This window comes from Crocuta crocuta, unplaced genomic scaffold, assembly GCF_008692635.1.
Source record: "Crocuta crocuta isolate KB4526 unplaced genomic scaffold, BGI_CrCroc_1.0 scaffold48, whole genome shotgun sequence".
Taxonomy (NCBI): Eukaryota; Metazoa; Chordata; class Mammalia; order Carnivora; family Hyaenidae; genus Crocuta; species Crocuta crocuta.
Window position 1 is genome coordinate 9,759,120 of NW_027533089.1, and position 19,123 is coordinate 9,778,242.

At 36.5% G+C, this 19,123-nt stretch overlaps 1 protein-coding gene across 2 annotated transcripts in view; it reads left to right on the forward strand.

The window, feature by feature from the left end:
* DIPK1A (divergent protein kinase domain 1A) overlaps positions 1-19,042 on the forward strand; it is a 113,492-nt gene extending 94,450 nt beyond the window's left edge. The window contains exons 1-4 of one of the 2 annotated variants that reach the window (XM_077746187.1): positions 3,302-3,445; positions 11,030-11,137; positions 15,390-15,566; positions 17,044-19,042. In XM_077746187.1, coding sequence (XP_077602313.1) covers positions 15,390-15,566; positions 17,044-17,856 — 990 coding nt within the window. In that variant the 5' untranslated portion in view covers positions 3,302-3,445; positions 11,030-11,137 and the 3' untranslated portion in view covers positions 17,857-19,042. Of the gene's footprint in view, positions 1-3,301; positions 3,446-11,029; positions 11,138-15,389; positions 15,567-17,043 lie in introns of those variants that run through there. The other variant, XM_077746186.1, reaches the window with a different exon arrangement.
* The last annotated feature ends 81 nt before the right edge of the window (positions 19,043-19,123 follow it).

Below are 19,123 nucleotides of genomic sequence, written 5' to 3' on the forward strand. Positions count from 1 at the left end.
CCTCCTCCCCAACCCCTGGCAACCACCATTATACTCACCATTTCCAGGAGTGTGTCTACTTTAGACACCTCATAAAAGTGGAATCACACAGTACTTGTCTTTTTCTGCCTGGCTTATTTTACTTCGTATAATATCCTTAGTATTCATTCATCTGTAGCATGTTTCAGAGTTTCCTTACTTTTTAAGGTTGAATAATATTCTGTTGTACGTATATACAATGATTTATTTATCCATTCATCCATCAGTGGGCCCTCAGGTTGCTTCTACCTTTTGGTTGAGGAATTGTTTTAAATTGGCCTCATTCAGTTTGGTTATGCACACTCCTTAGATTCTGTTTTGAAAGATAAGGGTAGCTACTGAAAATGTTGGCTGCAGGTGAGTATTAACTATTCCTGCACAACCATATTAATAGATTATAATGAAATGATTTCTGCTACACATATAGGCATTTATTCAGCACATTTTTATTGGTAAGCAGTCACAAAACCTTTCATATAATCAGTCTGTAAATTTATTAAAGTTTAATTCTGCCCTTTTCAGTGTTATGTCAATTTGCATGAAAGATTTACTCAAGGCAGAAGCAATGATGCTCCAGACAAGCTTCTGTTACCCTTATAATTAGCATCAGGCAACTAGAAATTCTGAGCTGGTGGTTCTTAAAATGTGGTCTCTTTGACCAGCAGCATTAGTATTACTTGAAAACTTGCTGCAAATGCAGATTTTCAGCTTCACCTAAAACCAAATGAGTCAGACAGAAACTGACACTGAGGTCCATTTTTCTGTGTTTTAATATGACCTTCAGGAAATCTGAAGCTCCCTAAAGTTGGAGAATCTCTTGTAAAAACTGTTAACTCCGAGTACCTCCCCAAAGATAAAGGTTATAGCTTCAACTGGTTCTTCTACCCCCATTATGAAAAGATAAGGAATATTTCATATTTTAGCCAATCCACATATTTTAAATGCCTTCAATTTCACTGACGATAGTCCATTTCTAACATCCACTGTAATATATAACAAGCTAAAAATTTCACCCATATGACTCTAATTTGCTAATTAACGAAATCCCAGAAATGGATCAATCTTACTCAACATGTGGACAATAGAAGCATGTGTTGCCTTGGAGTATGTGCTTCCTAATTACCTGATTGGGACTGTTGTGGAACCCCTGTACCTTCCTGGACTAAAAGCACAAAAATATCATACTGTGTATGCTGATGAATTTTAAAGTACATTACAGACATTGTAACAGAAAGGAAAGAAAGAGCAGAGAGGGTTCTTGTGTGTGTGTGTGTGCACGTGTGTGTACATGTAGGGAGAGGAAAAGTGTGTGATGTGCACAATTAGTGGCTGAGAGAAAGAATTCAGGAAGAAGGAAAAGGAGAGAGGCTGGAGATACAGCAAGAGTACAGAGAATGGTGAAGGTTAAGAACAGCTGATGTAGAGAATTGGAGAGCGCGCTGAAATTTTCAGGCACTGGTTAAGAGCCCAACTCTGCTGTTTTGTCCTAAGGAGAAATTGTAAGATTGTCTAAAATACATTTTAGAACATGGATCTTAGAAAATGATTTAAGACCTAGTAATTATACATCTATTTGTTATCACCCCTTGAGGTACAGTTTCTACATTTCATGAAATTATTCCTTCAGCACCAATGGGTTTTATAAAATTTAGCTGAAGAGTGCCATCTTCTGGTACTACCAGGTATGTGCAAGCAAAGGCAGAGTGTGTGAGAGAATCATCGTAGTAATAAAATCTTAGGACTGAAAAAACCTTTAATGTTTTGTGCTGAGTATCCTGTTGTGAAGTTGAACTCCTTTATAATCTATGTCTTTTTAGTTAGGAGATCAGATTGCTGACAGTGATTATAGGTTGTGTGTATGGCCATGCCTGAAAAACAAACAAAACAGTATGTGGCCAACCATCCTTTTCATACAAGCATGTGGGAAATTTGCTTTTGGTTTGTGATAGAAGCCACAAGTTGAAGAGCCTGTTCTCTGTGACTACCTCTTTGATGAAGGGTTGGCTTGAGGCCTTTGCTCAAAACAAGAATCTAATTCTTGTAGCTGAATGTCAGACTTGTTTTCACTGCTTAACAGTTTACCAATAAGATAACTTACTCTTTTTTAAAAATGTTGAATGGATTATATAGAAAAGTATTAATTTTATCTTCAGCGAAGTTTTGATATCAAAACCATTATTTTTTTTATCATATTATATATACACATATATTTATATTTGAGAGAGAGACAGTACAAGCCGAGGAGGGGCAGAAGAGAGATGGAAACAGAATCTGAAGCAGGTTCCAGGCTCTGAGCTGTCAGCACAGAGACCAATGCAGAGCTTGAACCCACAAACTATGAGATCATGACCTGAGCAAAGTCTGACGCTTAACTAATTGAGCTACCCAGGTGCCCCTTATCATGGTTATTTAGTAAACATTTACTGAACATTTAAAATACTAAACTCTGGGGGCGCCTGAGTAGCTCAGTTGGTTAAGTGTCAACTTTGGCTCAGGTCATGATCTCACAGTTTGTGGGGTCGAGCCCCGCATTGGGCTCTGTGCTGACAGCTCAGAGCTGGAGCCTGCTTCGGAGTCTATATCTCCCTGTCTCTCTGCCCCTCCCCTGCTCACACTCTGTTTCTCTCTGTCTCTCAAAAATAAAAAAATGTTAAAAATAATTTTTTTAAATAGTAAACTCTGTTCTGTATGCTAGAGAGAAAGGGGAGGTTCAAAGATTAATATGACTTTGTCTCTGCCTTTGAATCATCTTACTTTCCATTAGGGAGACTATCATGAACATAAATGATGCCAGATCTGGAAATATAAAGAAAGAAGGGAGGAAGAATATAGTATCAGGAAGGAAATATACAGTCTTAAGATTATTCATTGTCAGATGGGTTTTATGGAAAGGGTCACATTGAAGTGTTGACCTGGAACAGGTTATGAATAGAGTGTTCTTTAAGATTCCGGAGCCAAAGATCAGGACATTTGATCTTTTAAGTCCTTTAAGTTCTGTTCCAGAAGCCCTTCATAACAGAATGTGCTATTTCTGCATAAAAACCCAGAACATAGTTCATTTATTCATTCATTCAGCAAGTGCTTTTTATACACATGTGATTATGTGTCAGGTATTGTGCAAAGTCATAAGGAAACAAAGATGGAAGTTCTGGCCCTACTTTGAGTTACTTGTGCAGAGGGAATGAATGTGAAGCAGGTTCGCAAATTCCTTATCCTCTGTTACCTTCTTTCTTTATCAATAAAATGTAGATAAATGATGGTAACATCTATTTTATAGGGAGGTTGTGAAGATTGAAGTTATACACGGAAAGCTGTTAGAATAATGCTGGCATATAGGAAACAATATGCAAAAACCCATGGAGCTACCATCTACCTAAAAAACCTTTTGCCATATTTGCTTCATTTTTAAAAGGAAAAAGTATCACAGGTACAATTGAAACTCTTTATCCTTCCTAATATTTTCCTTCTTCCTCCCTATGGGTAATCACCATCTTGAATTTACTTTGAGTCCTTACCGTCATGTTCCATACTTTCACTATATGTGTATGGGGACATAAACAATAGATAGTATTGCTTTGCATGTTTCTAAACTCTTTTAAGAGAGTGAGAGAAAGCATGAGTGAGGGAGAAAGGCAGAGGGAGAGAGAGACAGAGACAGAGAGAGACAGAGAGACAGAGACAGAGAATCTTAAGCAGGCTCATGCTCAGCGCAGAGCCCAATGCAGGGCTCGATTCCATGACCCTGGGATCATGACCTGAGCCAAAATTAAGAGTTGGATGCTCCACCAACTGAGCCACTCAGGTGCCCTGAATGTTTCCAAACTTTAATTAATGATACTGAACTGCACATATCATTTTGTAACTTTTTTCACTTGACGTTATGTTTTCAACATTTTTCCATGTTGATCTATATATCCCAAGTTCTTTCATTTTAATTACTATATAGTATTTCATTGTATGAATATACCTCATTTTATTCAGCCATTCTCCTCTTGATGGACATTTGTGTTGTTACCCATTTTCCACTTAGAAATAGTACTACATCCTAAATGGCACCTTGAGGTCCTCCTAGACTATACTTTGAGCTGAGACTTTTGGAGGGAAAGATTTTTCATTATGGATTCAATTTTTTAATGTTTACCAATCTTATTCAGATATTCTGTTTCTTCTTGCATCTTTTCCATTGTTTCTATTTTTCTAGAAAAACTGTTCATTTCAAATGTATTGCCTTAGTATTATTTATATTGTTCACTATCCTTACCCTTTTCTTTCCTTATAATCTTTATTTGTGCCTCCTCTTTTTTCATAATCGGTCTTAAAGGTTTATTTCCTTTGCTAAAGTTTCAGAGAACTAGTTTTTGCTATTATTGATTTTTTATTTTTTATTAACTTTTGCTTTTTTTCCTTCTACTTCTTTTAGAGGTTTAGTCTGTTATTGTTGGGGTCTTTTTAAGCCTCTTTAGTTGAATGCTTCCTATTTATATTCAGTTTCTTGTTTTCTTCATCATTGCATTAAAGCTGTAAATTTCCCTCTAAGAACTGCTTTAGCTGCATCGTACAAGTTTTAGTATGTATGCTTTTGTTGTTGTTCATTCTAAATATTCTGTATTTCCACTGGGATTTTTTTCTTTAATCCATAAAATAGTTACAAATGTGCTTTTTAGTTTCCAAACGTGTCTGTTTATGTTTACATTATTTTTGTTGTTGATTTCTTATATCTTTGTGGAGAGGATGTGGTCTATGTGATTTAAATTAATTAAAAACTCTAACCTGTACCCAGAGGAGGTTTCGCTGCAGCTCCTGAATAAGTCCTCAGAACTCCCACCACCTTTGCCTCAGTGAAGACACATGTCAGTGAAATTGCTGGCCATCTGCTACAAGAAGAGATAGCAGACAGATGGTTCTGCATTCCCTAAGAATCCCCAGAGGTTGACCCGGGGAAGGAAGTATTGAGCATCTCCCATGTGATCCTCCCCAAACATGGGTCTAGGAACTAGATTGCTCTGCTCCTCCTGTGAAAGGAAAACTTCATCTTCTTGGTTACAGCCAGGTCTGCAGGAGAAAGCAGGCATGATGGAGGCTTATCCAGGAGCTTCTCTGGTAGTGACAGCCGAGGGGCAGTAGCCCCCAGGTGTTGGCACTTAACTCTATACCTGGGCAGGGCGCTCCATCTCTGGCAGGGCTTGTCCTTATCCTCTCAGCAAACCGTAGAAAGTGTTGGTTGGGGGTACCGGGGGCAAGGCTGAGGAACCTTTGCTGGCCTCTTCAAAAGTTGAGTACTTACCGGATTCAACTGTGCTTTGGCTATTTCCTTGGGATCAATGAAAACTTTAAGTCCCCAAAATGAAAGATTCGAGAAATTATCCTCAGTCCCTATCCCACACAAGACAAGCCCAGGGTTGGCCCTCTGATAGGTTGCATGATCCCAAGAATCAGCGCTGGACGAGATTGATCTGTGAGCAGCATCACGTCATCAGACTGAGGGAACCAGACAGACAAGGAGAATTCTGAGAATGAACTGTCAAAACATAATTGCAGAAACCAGAAAAGAACAAGAGATCTAAACCAGAGATTGGGAAATGAAGGTCAGAGGAATACTTGCAACTATAGGAATATACCATAGCCTTTTATTGTTATTTTATAGTGGTTAATTCCTTCTTTCTGCTTTCTTTGGATTAATTTTTTCTAATTTCTAGAATTTTTAATTCATTTGTTTTGTTCTTTGCTATTTCTTAGCGTAATTAACACTTTGCCTTCTACTCCAAATGGTTCTTTTGTTTTTTTAAAATAATTTTTAAATGTTTATTTATTTTTGAGAGACAGAGTGTGAGTAGGGGAGGGGCAGAGAGAGAGGAAGACACAGAATCTGAAGCAGGCTCCAGGCTCTGAGCTGTCAGCACAGATCCCAACGCAGGGCTCGAACCCATGAACCGTGAGATCATGACCTGAACCAAAGTTGGCACTTAGCCAACTGAGCCACTTAGGCGCCCCTCCAAATGGTTCTTTGATTTTCTCATTCATTTTATTTTTAGTTCCTGATTTAAAAAAAAATATTATTGTTAATTTCAAGACACTTAAAATATCAATTTGAACTTTCTCTTTGATTCTCAAGAGAGAATTAAAAGAACATTTAGGGGCACATGGGTAGCTCAGTTGGTTAGCATCTGACTCTTGGTTTCAGCTCATTCTGTTTCTCCCATTTCTCTGCCCCTTCCCACGCCCCTCTCTCTTTCTTAAAATAAATAAAAAAATTTTTTAAATAAAATAAGGAACATTTAGTTATGTGTGGATAGATGTTTTATTAACTTCAAGTTTTATCATACTGTGATTGGAGAATACTGTTTCTGCCATTTCTACTATGTGGAATGTATTAAGGTTTTCATCTAATTTTGTTTTTTTAACTATTTATTATTTATTTTGAGAAAGAGAGAGCGCGAGCAGGGTAGAGACAGAGATAGAGAAGGAGAGGGAGAAAGAATCCCAAGGAAGCTCCACACTGTTAGCAGACCCCAACTCAGGGCTCAATCTCACCAACCATGAGATCATGACCTGAGTGGAAACCAAGAGTCGGGCCCTTAACCAACTAAGCCACCCAGGCACCCCTTGATCTAATTTTGTAAATGTTCCATGAGCATTTGAAAAGCCTGTTCTCAAAGCAATTAGATCTACTTTGTTAGTCAGGCTTTCTAGTTCTTCCTTATCCTTTTTTCATAAACCTGTCATGGACTATGAAAAGTCAGTTAGGCTCCCCTAATGTCTTTCTGTTTATTTCTTTTTCTATTTCTTACAGATTTTGCATAATGAATTTTAATACTTTATTTGCCTTATATAAACTAATGACTATAATATCTTCATTGTGGATTGTATGTTTGATCACTATAAAGAGACCCCTTTTATTGGCCTTATTGAATTCTTTCTTAACCTCTAACTTCTACCTTGTCTGGTATAAGATTGTGGTTTAATTATGTTTTCCTTGCATTTTCCTGTATGCTTGTATTATCTTTTATTTTCAACTTTTTTGACACTGGTTTCTTAAGACATTTTTATTTCAGTAGATGAGATTGTCCTGTTGACATTTATAGATATGATTTAGTTTTGTATCACATTTTATGACCTACTTCTGTTTTTAGGGATTCATTTGGTTTGTATCTTTCTCTAGATGGTGTATATTTCTTTGTTTCATGCATGTTCTTTCTGATAATTTAGAAAGGTTTGTGTTCTGTTTTTAAGTCTTCTAGAGTTCAGCATTATGTTATAACTTTTAAAAACATACTTTAGCCTCTTTTTTTTTTTAAGTTTATTTGAGAGAGAGAGAGAGTGCACACACATAGGTGCACGTGAACAGCAGAGAGGCAGAGAGAGGGGGAGAGAGAATCCCAAGCAGGCTCCATGCTGTCAGTGCCAACCCCAGTGCAGGGCTTGATCCCATAAACTGTGAGATCATGACCTGAGCCAAAATCGAGAGTTGGACGCTTAACTGACTAAGCCACTGAGGAGCCCCTATCCTCTATTACTTTAGACCAGATCTACTTACAAGCAGTGACATAATTTCATTCATCTCACCTCCTTTACTCCACCTAATTTTAATCAATACATTATTGTTATTAGTTCTTCTAGTGATCATTGGTATACTTTTGAATATACTTCTGACTCTGTTATTTGATTTATAAGTTGTAAATGTTATCTTTGACCTTGAAGATTAAAGGTAAAGAAATCAACATTCTTTTGCCACTTTCTATCTTCCTACATCTTCCCTTCTTGGTTTTTCTTAATTTTATTACTTTTACTGGTATACTTTGTAATATTAACATTCTGAATAACATATAATAGTTATTAAGGGAATGAACTCTGGAACCAGACTGCTTAGATTGGAATCTTAGCTTTATCATTTTTAGGTGTATGACCTTGAGCAGGTTGCTTAACAGATACTTATTTCTGTTTCCTTGTTTTTACAATGGATGTAACAGTAGATTCAACCTCACTTTCATGATAATGAATGAAAGTATAGCACTAAAACAGTGCCTCACACATAATGAGCATCTAGTAATTATCAGATATTATATTATTATGAAGTAGATTCCCAGTGTTGTTTTCATCCCAGCCCTATATTTCAAATGGCTTCCATGTTCAGGTTCTCTGTTCATCTCTTGGTTGCATAAAATTCATTCTCTAGTAGTTAAGAGACACAAATGGCAGGGGCACCTGGGTGGCCCATTTGGTTAGGTGTCCAACTCTTGATTTCGGCTCAGGTCATGATCTTGTGGTTCATAGGTTCAAGCCCTGCATTGGGCTCCCATGGAACCTGCTTTGGATTTTCTCTCTCCCTCTCTCTCTGCCCCTCCTCTACCCTCTCTTTCTTTCTCTCTCTCTGAAAATAAATAAATAAACCTTAAAAAAAGAGAGACACTAATGGGAGTTATACTTTCTAAACCCTTATGTTCAAAAACATTTGATGCCTTTTACTTGAAGTTTAGCTATGTAAAATAATAGTACCTACTACTGAGCACTTATTAAAACCACAAGTAATCTGCATTTATTATTATATCATTTTACCTCATAATAATGCTATAATTTTTTTAAATTTTTATTTTTTTAAGTAAGCTCTATGCCCAGTGTGGGGCTTGAAATCACAACCATGAGATCAAAAGTTGCATGCTCCACAGACTGAGCCAGCCAGGTACCCCGTAAGTCAAGTATTACTTATATTATTCATATCCCCTTTCACAAATGAAAAATTGGGATCCAGGCAAGTCACACTTCCTTTCTCAGACTTTGCTGGCCTTGAACCATTATCTAACATTGATGTCGCTGTGGAGAAATCTGAGGCCAATCTCACTTATTTCCCTTTAAAGATGCCTTGATCTTTTTGCCTGAATGCTCAAAGGATTATTTATTTTTGAAGTCTAGTAAAATTCAGTGGGATATGTCACAAGGGTCATTCTGTGTCAGCTTTCTTGGGACATTGTGTGTCCTTTCAATCTGTGAAGTGTGCTTTCACTTATATTAAGTTGCCTTGAATTCTACTTTGAATATTTTTTCTTTTCCGCCTGTTCCGTTCTCCCTCAGGTGGACATGCTGGATATCCTTTATCTTCCTGTGTCCGTAATCTTGCCTCAAATTCTTTTTAGTTCTTTTAAATTTCCACTTCCTTTTTCTCACTTTTCTTAACCTAGCCCTCGTTTAAGTCTGTGTTGTTATCCTTGTCTGCCGTCTTCTTCCACTCCCATTTATAATATGGCTTTAATTTCTAGGATCTTTTCCTTTTCTTCCTTCCTAAGTTCTGCTAACTTATTTCACATTTCCTTCTGTTGTCTCATCATCATTTCTGCTTTGAGGTCTTTTTATTTTTTTAACTTTCATTAAGCCCTTTGAATTCTTAGCATTATGCTTGGTCTGTTTCATGGCAACATTTTTCTAGAAAATTTATTTTTATAATATTTCTTTTTCTTTCTCTTCCTCCTTTTCTTGTAAGAGATTTGCTGTATAGATCTTGGTTTCCTTGGTTATTGCTAATTACTAAATGAAAAGAGTTCTTCTTCAACCAGTTATTTACAAGAAGCAACTGGAGCACTGAACTGTGTTAGTTGTGAGGCTGCTATGGCCCAGTGTGTGTGTGTGTGTGTGTGTGTGTGTGTGTGTGTGTGTGTGAAAGAGAGAGAAAAGGAGAAACATAGAGACAAAAATATTCACATAGATTGGTTTAGCTAGTGGTATCTCCCCAGCAGATGCTCATAATATAGTCTTCCTCAACCCATTTCATTAATAGATTGCTTCCAACATAGACAACATTTTAAGGAATTTATCATTCAGCACTGCCTTGTCCTACTATTTCATGACGGCAAATAGAGTCCTTGAAAGTTCCCACGGGGGCGCCTGAATGGCTTAGTCGGTTAAGCGTCCGACTTTCGCTTAGGTCATGATCTCGCGGTTCGTGGGTTCGAGCCCCGCGTCGGGCTCTGTGCTGACTGCCAGCTCAGAGCCTGGAGCCTGTTTCAGAGTCTGTGTCTCCTTCTCTCTCTGACCCTCCCCTGCTCACGCTGTCTCTCTCTCTGTCCTAGAAATAAAAAATTAAAAAATATTAAAAAAAAAAAAGTCCCCACAGCTTGTGCTCCCTTAAACCTTCATTGTAAATCAGGGTGATGGTTCTGCCCCTCAGGTGTACCATCTGTTTGGTTTATGCCAACTATGAGAAGTAAAATCATAGCAGGTACTTAATCTCAACATACTCTGGACTCTGGTGTAATTTTCACTGACTTTGGTAGGCCATCTTTATTAATTGTGCCTGAGGGTTACCTTGGTACCTTATCTTATCAAATATGGAGTTTGTGTTTATTTTCCTAATTTTTTTCGGGGGGGGTGATCTCAAGGAGGACAAGATGACATCATGAGCTGATTATATTTTCTTATTGTAAAATATTTTGGCATTTTATCTTATTTTTAAATACTTATGTATTTTGAGGAGTGGGGAGGGGCAGGGGGAGAGAGAGAGAAAGAGAAGGAGAGAGGAAAAGAGAGAGACAGAGAGAGAGAGAGAGAGAGAGAGAGAATGCCAAGCAGGCTCCATGCTGTCAACACACAGCCGAATGCAGGGCTCAAACTCACAAACTATGACCTGAGCCAAAGTCAAGAGTTGGATGCTTAACTGACTGAGCCACCCAGGTGCCCCATAAGATATTTTGGTATTTTAATTTTTTATTTGAAAATTAAAGCCATTTTTTAAGAGTGCCTCTAATCTTAGAGCATGTACCATACCACCTCAGAGCCGGTTAAGTGAGAAAAATAGCTTCCAATTTTTTGCACAACATAGTCCCAACAAGATCTCTCATCATCATATAGCTAGTAAGAACAGAGCTTGGATTCAAATCCAAATTTGTCCAAATCCAGAGCCTGAGTTCTTTTCATCATAGAATTTCATCTTAAAAAATATAGATATCTCTTTACAGTGTCTTTACTATGTTTTTTCTTATAAACATTTTTCTATTAACTACTCTTTTTGTTTCCTGATTTTTAGTGTGACAAGTACAAGACTGGAGTCATTGATGGGCCTGCATGTAATAGCCTTTGTGTTACAGAGACTCTTTACTTTGGGAAATGCTTATCCACCAAGCCCAACAATCAGGTATGGACATTATGAATAAACATTCCAGAATGATAGTGTACTCTACTTTTACCTTAAACTAAAGTATTATAAGGAATTCTTGAACCAAAGCTTTAGGAAATTTTATAGACTTTAACTTTGTATGCTTTGAGTCACTCATCTAACAGATATTTATTAATCCTTTATTCCCAGTATATTCCAGACACTGTTTAGTTGTTAGGAATACAGTGGTAATTGAGATAGATAAGATTACTTCCCTTATGGATTTTATATTAATTAATAGCAACTGATTCTGGGATATGGGATTAGGGAAATGGAAACAGAGGAGTTTTGCCTTTTATCTTTTTTGTGTAGTATGACTTGAAAAAATGTACTTCTAGCTATAAATGCTTACATTAAGAAATCAGAAATATCTCAAATCAACAATTTAACTTTACAACTTAAGTTACTTGACAAAGAACGAACTAAGCCCAAAGCCAGCAGAAAAAAATAAATAATACAGATTACAGGACAGATAAATGAAATGGAGAATAGAAAAACAATAGAGAAAAATCAATGAAACCAAAAGTTGCTTCTTGGAAAATATCAACAAAACTGACAAACCTTTAGCCAGATGGCCTAAGAGAAGGCTCAAATTACTAAAATCAAGAATGAAGTGGGGATATTACTACTGACTCTATAGAAATAAAAAGGATTAAATGAGTACTATAAATAATTGTACACCAACAAGTTAGATAACCTAGATGAAATGGACAAATTCCTGGGAACAAAAAACCTACCAAGAAATAGAAAACCTGAAGAGACCTATAACTAGGAAGGAGATTGAATTAGTAATCAAAAGTCTCCCAACAAGAAAAGCCCTGACCCTGTTGCCCTCACTGGTGAATTCTACCAAACATTTAAATCTTTCCCGGCCTTTTCCAAAAAATTGAAAAGGAGGAAATACTCCTTAACTCATTCTGTGCAGCCAGCATTACGCTGATACCAAAGACAGATTAAGACACTACAGAAAATCTGCAGACCTTGTGATTATTAATGGAAAATCTGCAACAAAATACTACCCAACAAAACGAATGTGTTAAAAAGACCATACACTGTGACCAAATGGGATTTATTCCTGGAATGCAAGGATGGTTCAACATCTAAATTCAATCAATTTAATGCACTAGATTAACAGAATGAAGGGAAAAAACCACAGGATCATTTCAGTTGATACAGGAAAAAAGTATTTGACGAAATTCAGTACCCTTTCATGATAAAAACACTCAACAAAGCAGGAATTAGAAGACAACTACAATATAATAAAATCCGTCTATGAAAAACCCACAACTAATTTCATATAAATGGTGAAAGTCTGAAAGCTTTTCCTTTAAATTGAGGAACAAGGCAAGTATGCCCCCTGTTAGAACTTGTATTCAAAATAGTACTAGAAGTTCTAGCCAAATCAATTAGAATGGGAAGAGAAATTTTAAAAGGCATCCAAAGTAGAATAGAAAAAGTAAAATTATCTTTGTATGCAGATGACATGATCTTTCACATAAAAATAACTTTGGAGGAGGGGGCGCCTGTGTGGCTCAGTTGGTTAAGCAGTCAACTTCGGCTCAGGTCATGATCTCGCAGTTCGTGAGTTGGAGCCCCATGTCGGGCTCTGGGCTCAGAGCCTGGAGCCTGCTTCAGATTCTGTGTCTCCCTCTCTCTCTGCCCTCCCCTGCTCATGCTCTGTCTCTTTGTCTCTCAAAAATAAATAAATGTTAAAAAATTAAAAAAAAACTCTTTTGCAAAAAAACTTTTATATAGAAAAAAATTGCTAAGCTAATGAATGAACTCAGCAACGTAGCAAGAAACAAAGTCAACACATAAAAACTAATTATATTTCTTCTATACACGAACAATGAACAATCTGCAAAGGAAATTAAGAAAACCATTCCATTTACAATAACATCAAAAAGAATAAAGCACCTAAGAAGTAACTTAACCAAAGAGGTAAAGGACTTGTACAATGAAAACTTCAAAGCATTGCTGAAAAAATTAAAGACATAAACAAATGGAAACATATCCCATGTTCATGAATTGAAAGACTTAGTATTGTTAATCTCTGTCAAAATCCTGATGACATTTTTTGCAGAAATAGAAAAACCCAAAAAATTAAAAAGGAATCTCAAAGAACCCCAAATAGCAAAACAATCTTGAAAAAGGAACTACAGAACTGGAAGACTCACACTTCCTGATTTCAAAACTTACTATATAAAGAGGTGCCTGGGTGGCTCAGTTGGTTAAGCGTCCAGCTTTGGCTCAGGGCATGATCTCAGAGTTCATGAGTTTCAAGCCCTGTGTCAGGCTCTCTGTTGTCAGCACAGAGCCTGCTTCAAGTCCTCTCTCTGTCCCTTCCCACTCACTCACTCACTCACTCTCAAAAAATTAAAAAACATTAAAAAAAAAAAAAAAACCTTACTACATAGCTACAGTAATCAATACAGTGTTTACTGGAATAAAGATAGGCAATCAGTAGAGTAGAGAGCCCAGAAATAAGCCCAACATATTTGATCAAGTGATTTTTGAGAGGAGTGCTATGACCATTCAATAAAGAAAGGAGTCTTTTCAACAAATGGTGCTGGGAAAACTGGATATCCACATGCAAAAGAATGAAGTTGGACCCTTACCTAATGCCATATGCAAAAATTAAGTCAAAACAGATTAAAGACTAAAATGTAAGAACTGAAACAATAAAACTCTTAGGAAAAAATATAGGGCAGGGGTGCCTGGGTAACTCAGTCTATTAAGTGTCCAACTCTTGATTTCACGTCGTCATGATCTCGTAATTCTTGAGTTCGGCCCTGTGTTGGGCTCTGCACTGACAGCACAGAGCCTGCTTGGGATTTTCTCTTCCTCTCTCTCCATCCTCCCCCCTACTCAAAAGTGGATAAATAAACATTAAAAAAAATTTAAATATAGACCAAAAGCTTCATGACATTGAATTTGGCAATGATTTCTTGGCTCTGACACCAAAGGCACAGACAACAAAACAAAAAGAGACAAATTGTACTTCATGAAAACTTAATTTTTTTGTGCATCAAAAGAATATCAATTGAGTAAAAAGCAAATTCAAAGAATGAGAGAAAATATTTGAAAATCATATATCTGATAAGGGGTTAATATCCAGAATATATAGAGAACTTCTAAAAGTCAACAACAAATACAACCATATTTAAAATGTACAAAGGACTTGAATAGGCATTTCTCAAAAAAAAAAACAAAAACAAAAAGAAGGTATACAAATGGCCAGTAAGTACATGAAACAATGCTCAACACCGCTTGATCTTAGGGAAATGCAAATCAAAATCACAATGAGATATCACTTCACACCCATTAGTATGGCTACTCCCCCAAAAATGGAAATTAACAAGTTTTGGCAAAGATGGAGAGAAATTGGAGCACTTGTGCACTATTGGTGGGAATGTGAGATGGTACAGCCATTACAGAAAGCAATATAGCAGTTCCTCAAAATAGTAAACATAAGAATGATTTTATGATCCAGTCGTTTTACTTCTGGGTATATTCCTTAAAAAATTGAAAGCAGAGTCTAAAAGACATTCATGCTCATATCAGCATTATTCACAATAGCTAAAATGGGGAAGCACCAAAGTGTCTATCAGCAGGTGAATAGAAATGCAAAATGTAGTATATACATACAGTGGGCTGTTAGCTTTAGAAAGGAAGAAATTCTGACACATGCTAATGTACGGATGAATCTTGAGGACATTATGCGAAGTGAAATAAGCCAGTCACAAAAAGATAAGTTTTGTATTGTTCCATTTGTATGAGATACTTAGATTGTTAAAACTATAAAGACAGAAAATAGAATGTTGATGCCAGGGGCTGGGGTGGGGAGGGGGAACCGGGAGTTATTATTTAATAAGTATAGAGTTTCACTTTTACGAGATGAAGAGTTCTGCAGATGGATGGTGGTGATGGCTGCACAACATTGTGAATGTAATACCACTCAACTGTACACTAAAAATGGTTACGATGGTAAATTTTAAGTTTTTAATAATTTGTCACAACTTAAAAACTGGAAAAAATAAAATTGATCACGGTCAAAAATAAATGTATTTCAGCATGCATAGCTTTTATAATCTAAAAAAGTTATGGAGAAAAGCTCAGTCCTAATGTTTTGTTGCTTGTATGTTTTTATAAGAGAAAAAGGACACTAAAAATACAGCGGTTAATTTTCTATTTAGCCTAAAGAGTAATTTGTCATTCTTTTTTCATATAGATGTATTTAGGGATTTGGGGTAATCTACCAGGTGTTGTGAAATGTCAAATGGAACAAGCACTTCATCTTGATTTTGGGACTGAATTGGAACCAAGGAAAGAAATAGTGCTATTTGATAAGCCAACTAGGGGAACAACTGTACAGAAATTCAAAGAAATGGTCTACAGTCTCTTTAAAGTAAGTAGTATATCTATTCACATGTTATTAGCGTGAAGCAGTATATTCTTGAAGAGTTGGTAAGACCTTATTCTAAACCATAAAAATGTTGCTATTCTTTAACCTATATCAAGGACCCCCCCATCTTGAGGAAATAATTCAAATAAGATGTGTGGAAGACGGTTACATTAATATTATTTATGATAGCTAAAAATGTCCAGATATGAAAGGGGAGTTCATTAAATTGATGAGCTCCTCTATAGTTTGCCACTGTAACTGACACTTTTAAAAGGTGGAGGAGGGGATAAAATTAGTATATATACCTTGATTGCAAATTATTTTTTAAAATTTAAAGAAATATTTATACAAAGATTAAATGTATTGAAAGATAAAAATAGTTACAATTTTGGAAAGAATCTCTTTTTATTGCTGTCAGATTTCACTAAAAATCTTTCGTTTCTGGGACTTCTGGGTGTTTCAGTCAGTTAAACTTCTGACTTGTGGTTTCAGCCGGCTCAGGTCATGATTGGTTCATGGGTCCGAGCCCCACATCAGGCTCTGCACGGACAGTGTGGAGCCTGCCTGGGATTCTGTCTCGTTCTCTGTCTCTTCCCCTCCCCACTCATACTTTCTCTCTCAAAATAAATTTTTAAAAATTATTTTTCTTTGAACAGTTTACATTTTCAGACTATTTATACCAAGAACCTTCACAGGGAAATACTTTTTTTTTAAGTTTTTATTTAATGAACACCCATCCTGGGGTTTGAATTCACAACCCCAAGATCAAGAGCTGCACACCCCTCTGACTGAGCCAGCCAGGAGCCCCAACACTTTTTAACCTTCATCATTAGAACAATAGAATTGAACAAAATAGTTCTGTTAATGTGGTGACTACAAAATAGGAGAAAATCGGGGCACCTGAGTGGCTCAGTCAGTTAGGCATCTGACTTCAGCTCAGGTCATGATCTAACAGTTCGTGAGTTCGAGCCCTGCATCAGGCTCTGTGCTGACAGCTCAGAGCTTGGAGCCTGTTTCTAATTCTGTGTCTCCCTCTCTCTCTGCCCCTCCCCCACTCACACTCTGTCTCTGTCTCTCTCTCTCCTTCAAAAATAAAATAAACATTAAAATTTTTTTCAAAATAAGAGAAAATAATTTTCAGTTGACCCTTATTATAACTTTGGATATGAGCACATTACACTATTCTTGCAAGTAAATGTGTAAGACAGAATTATTACTTAGTGTCTTGGATAACTGTATTTATCTACAGGGCCCAAGGGGCTAATGGAAGCTAGGATGGCCATTTCTTAAAAAAATATAATGGAGTGGGTTTTACTATAATTATATAAAATATACTGATTCACTTAGTAAGCATTATATTTGGAGATATATTAAGTTCCTTTATGGGATTTTGGTAACAAGATCATTACTTAGCATAGTAATCACATAAAGTTAGTATGTGTATTATATGTGAGGTATTTTTCATTCCTTATATAAATAGGCAAAGTTGGGTGACCAAGGAAATCTCTCTGAACTGGTTAATCTCATCTTGACGGTGGCTGATGGAGACAAAGATGGCCAGGTTTCCTTGGGAGAAGCAAAGTCAGCATGGGCACTTCTTCAACTAAATGAATTTCTTCTTATGGTGATACTTCAAGATAAGGAACATACCCCCAAATTAATGGGATTCTGTGGTGACCTCTACGTGATGGAAAGTGTTGAATATACCTCTCTTTATGGAATAAGCCTTCCATGGGTCATTGAACTTTTTATTCCGTCTGGGTTTAGAAGAAGCATGGATCAGTTGTTCACACCATCATGGCCTAGAAAGGCTAAAATAGCCATAGGACTTCTAGAATTTGTGGAAGATGTTTTCCATGGCCCGTATGGAAACTTCCTCATGTGTGATATTAGTGCCAAAAACCTAGGTTATAACGATAAGTATGATTTGAAAATGGTGGACATGAGAAAAATTGTGCCAGAGACAAACCTGAAAGAACTGATAAAGGATCGCCACTGTGAGTCTGATTTGGACTGTGTTTATGGCACAGATTGTCGAACTACCTGTGATCAGAGTACAATGAAGTGTACTTCAGAAGTGATACAACCAAACTTGGCAAAAGCCTGTCAGTTACTCAAAGACTACCTACTGCGTGGTGCTCCAACTGAAATTCGTGAAGAATTGGAAAAGCAACTTTATTCTTGTATTGCTCTCAAAGTCACAGCAAATCAAATGGAAATGGAACATTCTTTGATACTAAATAACCTAAAAACATTACTGTGGAAGAAAATTTCCTACACAAATGACTCTTAGTTCATTTGGACGGTGTGACCGTTCTAGGAAACTTAACAATTCTAAGGAAAATTTTTGAGCATTAAAAAAATGGCTTCTGACTCAAATTCCTGCCAATTACACAAAACCCCTTTAACCTAGTTTTAAGAAGCCATCATCTTGAGATACATATTGAAGTAATGGCAGGAGGTATAGGATGAACTGGTCCAAAGATTTCATTCCTGCTATTATATAAGCCCTGGTACATTCACTGTGTTTAACTATTTTGACTAATGACCTAAAATAATGCTGTGAAAAGCCTCATTCCATAAACAGTGAGAATATTTCTTAGATTTACGTTAGCCAAAATACTATTGCTGGAAACATTGTTTGCATCGAAGCTGCTGTTAAAAAAAACAAAAAACTATACCGTACATTTACTTAAGTCTTAGCATGGTAAAGTTTGCACATTAACAGAAATTAAGACTGCAAAGCAGGTAAAGTTACTCCTTTATAAACAGATGTTGGGTTAATAGCATGGTTTGTTGTACTTGTAGACTTAAAAAACATTTGTTATATGGCTTCAGAAAGTTTTGAGTGGCTCTTAATAGCTTAAAAATAAAAATCCATCAGAAAGCGTTCTATTTGGCAACAATTGCCAAGTTTAGAGGTTGAAATTGGATGAGCTTTCATCATCCTAGATTTGATGGGTCTTTCATAGTGTCAATGAGTGGAGTCCTTCAAAACTGACTTAAGAACATCAACTCAATCCAAATTTACAAGTCTGAATTTGAGCTATGGGGAAGTGGGACATTTAAGAGCCAGACTCTGAAATCATGGGACTTTTTAATAATTTTCCATTTTGAACAGTATTTCCTGTTGGCCAAAGGGCTATTTCTTAAGAGGCATGTAAATTTATTTTTCCATGTGAACTTGATATGCAAGTTAATATTTGTTCTTTTCATGTTATTTTAACGTTAAGATCTGGCATGTACCTTCCAACATCTCCATAAAATGGAACACCTCTTTTGAAGGAAGACCCAGTATTTTCTGCTCAAATGTTTAACCTGATTAAAGTGAAATGTTATGTGAACTTCATTGGACAGCCTTCTCTCAAAAATTAAAGCCATTGATGAGCACATGTTTTGCTTATTTTAAAATGGTGTATTTTGAAGGTATCTTTTCTTCCCACTAATCATCTGGTTACAATAAATGAATGGAAGAAGTATTTCCTAGTTGGATGGCTGGTCTGTTGCTTACCAGACTTTTTTAGGGAGAGCTGTATTCCACACAATTAGAAGGATTAACT